This window comes from Mus musculus, chromosome 1 (genome assembly GCF_000001635.26).
Source record: "Mus musculus strain C57BL/6J chromosome 1, GRCm38.p6 C57BL/6J".
Taxonomy (NCBI): domain Eukaryota; kingdom Metazoa; phylum Chordata; class Mammalia; order Rodentia; family Muridae; genus Mus; species Mus musculus.
Window position 1 is genome coordinate 138171437 of NC_000067.6, and position 6068 is coordinate 138177504.

The 6068-nt window shown below is 39.2% G+C and overlaps 1 protein-coding gene across 9 annotated transcripts in view; it reads right to left on the bottom strand.

Annotated features, from left to right (window-relative positions):
- Ptprc (protein tyrosine phosphatase, receptor type, C) overlaps window positions 1-4320 on the bottom strand; it is a 112898-nt gene extending 108578 nt beyond the window's left edge. For 2 of the 9 annotated variants that reach the window (NM_001268286.1, NM_011210.4), the window contains exons 1-2: window positions 3772-3869; window positions 3579-3690 (exon numbers count right to left, since the gene is read on the bottom strand). In NM_001268286.1, coding sequence (NP_001255215.1) covers window positions 3579-3651 — 73 coding nt within the window. In that variant the 5' untranslated portion in view covers window positions 3652-3690; window positions 3772-3869. Of the gene's footprint in view, window positions 1-3578; window positions 3691-3771; window positions 3898-4138 lie in introns of those variants that run through there. The other 7 variants (XM_006529262.4, XM_006529261.4, XM_006529258.3 and 4 more) reach the window with 6 other exon arrangements.
- Between the last annotated feature and the right edge of the window lie 1748 nt (window positions 4321-6068).

Here is a 6068-nt window from a genome sequence, read left to right on the forward strand (position 1 = left end):
ATTGAAATAATCCTTGACAGATTCCAAGGAAAGGTAGAAAATGCCAGAAATGGAGACAGGGTTTTTATGGAAAACCTTAGAGGCCTCGGGAACATAGGAGAACTGGATGTTGAAACCATGTCTCACTTGTCCTCTTTGAATCAGTCATGGAGAAAAGGAAGAAAGAAGAAAAGAAAAAGGGAGGGGAAGGGAGTGGGGGAGGGATGGGAGCTGAAGGGAAAGGAAGGCTGTTCAGGAAGGGGAGTGTGGGAAGAGACGAGGAGAGGGAAGTAAGACCAGCCCTGCTGTTTGCGCACAAGGCAATGAATTCCATTGCCTACAGTGAATGCATGCCGGCCTTTTAAAATAAAGATTCTAGCTGATGAGGAAATCTCAGGAGTGCCCACCCCCACCATTTTAATCCATTCAGTTATATAAAGAAAGAATGATATTCAAACTGTCATATTGCTGCAGACAGAAGAAGGCCGAGAATTGAGATGATCTCAACAGAGATATGGGAACAGTATTTATTTATTTTTTTTGGTTTGGTTTTGTTTGTTTAACTATCTGTGGAGCATGTGGATGACTGCACATAGGAAGAGGGCTTTCCCATTTAGAAGGATTAGTGTGGAGGGGTGAAATAAGCTCAAGGACACAGAGAGGGTAATCAATCTAGACCAAAGGAAAATGAACCTGCCATCGAGCATGTGTTCCTAGACCCTCAGTGGTGAACAGGTGAGTGTGTGTATAGAGATCCAGTAGACACAGACATGATAGATAACCACAGTGTGGAAACAAGGCACTACATACATGTGTCATGTCTGCAAATTTGCATATAGGTATGCATGTGTGCATGAACAATGCAGAAACGGGCCTGTCCTGCACTCTCTGCTTGTCACTTTTGGAAAGACACCAAATTGAATGGAGTAGGCAGCTGCCTGCATGTCCCTACTCTGATCCTGTGTTCAGAGTGCCGAGCAAGACAGAAGGACTCCTGATTTCTAACCCGCCTTTGCTTTCCACTCACAAAGTACTTTTCAAATTCTAGCAATGACAAGGGTCACAGAAAACTGTTTTAAGAAAATAAAAGTTAAAGTAGTAAGTCCCCATCCCCACAGCATAGGCTCCCCAGTTATTTTTAAAGTATAATAGGAGTGCTTATCAAATTTGACAAATAATTTGTGCCAAAAGTTTATGATGTGCAAGGCCAAGTGCATATTTATTACTTGAGATGGTTTTAATGGTGATGGAAAAATGAAGAATTGTGCCCAGGAAATGAGTTCTCACTGTTTTGACTCAGAACCTAGCTCACTGCACGCTGCTCAGGGCCCAACTAAAGACGTTTCCAGCCATTAGGTGATGGGTTTGGTAGACAGGCCTAGTGTTAAACTTTACTAGAGGTAGAAAACCTGAGCTCTATCTGCACTTTCTGACCTATAATGCTGCCATAGAATTACTTACAACTTTTAAACAAGCCTTCAGAGTCCAACTGACCTGGCAAAGAGGCACAAAGCAGTAAGATCGTGGACATTTTATAATTTGGGAACACAGCATCACAGTTGCCCTGGAAGACCTTAAATTTGACGTTGGTCTCATTTGGATTTCATAAGCTAAATAAAATGCTGGAGTGCTGTGTACTCTCCATGGATGCTTCATTAGTGTTTTACTGTACTAATTTATTTTTCTAAAGCATATAATAAAATGTTGCTCCCTGAAAGTGCATTTCCTGTAGATACCACATTAATTTATCACATGAAAAGAAAATGTAGGATCTGAGTCATTTTTTGCTTAATAAAGTACATAATTTAAAGCCTTAATATGTTCTCAACACTAAATAAAAATGTGTCTTGAAATGCTAAACACCATTTTCAAATACAAATGATCATGTGTGTGTGTGTGTGTGTTTCTAACAGTAAGTTTCTAACACACTCTAAGGAAAACTGTCAGAGTCCTATAGAAAAATATTTATCCTCAGTATTATATTAAGCTTGGTCTTTATAAAAACCGTTCTATCTGTTAGCAATTTATCAACTATCCTTTATCTATATATTGGTTAATAATCTATATTTTAGAATAAAGTATTTAGGAAAGTTGATTTAAAGGTTTCTAGGACCCTTTATGTACATTTTTATGGTGAATTCAAAGATGTTTCTTGTGCAAAAAATATCAATATCCTAATTTATAATTTGGGGGTGACTTGCTCTACAATCTGAAGGTACCTTAATGTTCTTTCTCACCCATTTAAAGAAAATCGGAAAATTGCCCCGAGTGGGGACTTACAGTGGAAATATGCCAATATATGATAAAATGTACAATCTTCAATTCTTCTCTATAATTCTCTTTACATTATAACAAAAATCATAGAGAGCTCACGACCTGGGAAGTAGTTGGTGCATTGTGACAAGATTCTGTGGTGCCCTGCATTGTTTAAAATCATCTTATGCCAGATAAACCTCATCCAAGCAAATTCGCAACTTACCTAACTGGATTTTCTTTTGAAAAAAAAATCCATCTTTCCAATTAAAAAGCAAAACAAACTTATTGTGATAACATCAACAAACAAGTATCTGAGGCTGCATTTCTTTTCCAGGCCCTCAGACAACACAGAGCAGACGTTAGCCGGCTTAGTACCAGGGATTTCTTTGGAAACGAGAGGAGTGAACATCAGGAAAAAAATAAAATTGAATTCTGATACAATTAACTATTTTCCCCATTTAAAAGTATCTTAGATTAAACACTACAAGGAGAAATGCCATCTAGCTGTAACTTGATAATCAACTCATGTCTCAAAGAGAAACTACTCCAGAAATAATTATTGACCAGACCAGATATGTAAGAAGGACTGAACCTTCAGTAAGCAGTGCCTGCCTGGTCACCCTGTCCTGAAGGACACAGCATTTGTAGGAATTTTATGAACTGTAACACACGTCTACCTTTTCAAGGCTGTACTCTGTACCCATCACCCAGGAAGGGCGGTGGCTCTACCAGAATTTCCACAGCAGAATTCATAGGAAGCATTATCTCAGAACTAAAATGATTAATTCAAAACACATTCGATGGTAAGACAACACGGAGAGTTTTTAAAGCACCTAATGTGCTCTTCAGCCTTTCTGTAGCTGAGCATTCAAAACCCTATTTTAATAATCATTAACATTTGAGGAAACAACCCTTTGTCTGAAGAGACTGGCTTACACACAAGCAAAGCTGTCTCGTGATTTTAAACCTTTCATATTTTGATCAAAAGCATTAAAAGCTGACTTAATTAACAATTCCTCTAACCATAGCAGATGCAGGTTGGATCAATTGCTTTAGCTACATTCCTGAACAGTTTCCAAATAAAGAGAGACAAAGAGAGTCAACTTTCCTATTAAAGTGTGATCTTTCCCCGAAACATTTATGTATTTTGAACAGAAGCAGTGTATGCTGCCCTCCACTAGGCCTTGTTTCTCTGAACAACGGCAAACTTGAACATGGAGTAACGAATCTTCTTACTTTCAATATCCATCACACGCAACTTTTAAAAATAGCCATTTCAACCTAGCCTTTGCCACAAAATCAACAAAATACAAGGAAGTAAAAATGAATATGGGTGTGCTTACCTGTGACAAAGACTTCTGTGTCCAGAAGGGCAAATCCAAAGGCCAGAAGTTTGAGCCACAAACCCATGGTCATATCTGGAGATCAGCTGTGCCCCTAAGAAATAGGGTCTCCCTGAAAGGCAAAATAATGGTTATCTCTCTTGAAGTTTGTCTCTGTAAAGCTAAGTCAAAACTAAAAGAAAAGAACGCATACTTTGCACTCTGTCTTATCAGATGGGGAGCAAGTTTCCTACTCTCTTACCCTAAGAACAAACCACTTGCTAGCTACATGCACTGCTAAATGGTGATGTCAGATTCGGTTTTACTAACTTCTCCAAAAATACTGTAAAGGGTCCTCTTTGCAGGAAGTTAAAAAAAAAAAAAAAAAGGTCGTTCAAAGTCAGTGCAATGGCTTCTTACTTCCTTAATTCAAGTAATTATGCTGTTAGCGGTTCGTCTCAATTTTCCTCTAAAGGAAAACAGTTTTAAACTATATAAATATTGCTCCTTTTTAATATCTTTTTAAGGAAGCTTTATTCAAAAACAATACATCCCTCCCAAGTCATCAATAATTTTCTTACCCAAGATATGACAAGCTTCCACATGAGTATAACAACATAGGGGTTGGCAAGATAACACAGTGACTAAGCTGGTACGAGGCTCTGAAGTTCGTTGAAGACGACCAAGTGACCCAAACCAACTGTCTTTCTGCTTATGTCTGCCAACTCCTGTTATTTACCATAAGGAGCTCAGACTCAAATGGTATGCCTATTTCCTCGGTGATGTGGCTTTCCTATGCAAAACTACCTTCACTGGCTTTAAAGAGCCTCCCAATTTGTTTTTCAGGGCTGCTGGTGGTGGTTTCATTGAGTTTTATGCAGGTATCTCCTTGAGTGGTGGAGTGAGACTCTCCTCTGTGCATCAGTGAATTCTGCTTCAAGACAGGAGTGCCCCTACATTTGGGGTTGCTCTGTGCTATTTACCAATGAAAGAAGAGCAATGAAAACCAAGCCTTGTCTTTTACAAAGTTAACTTGTTTCTTTTGATCATAGTATTTCCCCACCCCACCACACACATCCCTGATCAATTTCACATGTATATTGAATTTGCATTATTTCCCCCCACTCTCTCTTTTCCCCAGAACCCTCCTATGTCCAAATACACAGATTCATCCCTAATTCATACCATTTATTCTTTAACTTTTATTGCTACACACACACCTACAAATAAACGCATCCCTACACACACATACACTCATACACACACACCCCTACACATGTATACACACACTCACACACACACACACACACACACACACACCTGAAGGTATAACCTACTGAGTTTGTTTAGTGGTGTATGTGTGTGTGTGTGTGTGTGTGTAGATGTGTAGATGTGTAGGTGTGTGTGTATGTGTCTGTGTTTGTCTGTGTGTACATAGGGTTGACTACCTGGTATCACATAACTAGTTAGGGAGCTCACCATGCGAAAGTCTAATTCTTATATTCAGCAGTCCTTAACTACCTTTCATGCTTCATCTTGAGTGGGGGCCTCTGAGATTTCCCTCATGAACTTTAGCATATCAACTGATCTTGTCACCATTAAGGTCTTGCTAAGGTAGTAAGCCATTTATTGAGGTTTCATGATGATACCCTTCCCGTATACCTAAAAGACACTATCTTGTAGCAGACGTCCTGGTCCTCTGGCTTTTACACTCTTTCCACTCCCTCTTCTGTGAAGTTTTCTGAGCTTGAGTAAGTTTCCCAAGCCTTGTGTTACAGATGCATCAAATTGGGTTGGAAACCTCAAGGTCAGTCATTCTCTGAGTTTGACTGGTTGTGGCTTTCTATAATGTTCTCCCTCTACTACCAAAAGAAGACTGAATGAATGATGGTATTCTCAGGGAGTTTGCCAATAAGAACATGCCTACAGTATTTTAAAGGTTCCTGTGAATTCAACAGTACAATTAAATGGATCTAGTAATATTTTGCTATCTACTTTCATTTAAAAACAAAAGAATATACACATAACTTAGTGTTTGAAATATGTAGATAATGGGAGACAAGTAGACACAGTGATTATAATCCCTAATTATGAAATACCATAGGGTCTTGTGTTTTCGTGTGTGTGTGTGTGTGTGTGTGTGTGTGTGTGTGTGTCTGTGTGTCTGTGTGTCTGTGTATCTCTGTGTCTCTCTGTGGGTTTGTGTGGTGTACATGTGTTCATCCACCTGTGTACATTTGAAGGCAAAAAGGTAATGTTAGGTGTCTTCTTCTATCACTCTATACATGTTTTTGAGTTAGGGTATCTCACTGAAGCTGTGCTCAGCATTTAGGGTAGACTGTGTGATCAATGAAGCCCTGTCTCTGAGTCCCCAGGATTGGGGTTACACACATGCATAGTCACTTTTACAATGGGTTCTGGAGTTCCAAACTCAGGTTCTCATGCCTGTACAGGCAAGCACTTTTCCCATTCAGCCATCTCTGCAGCACCCTGCAGATACATTTTTGATGC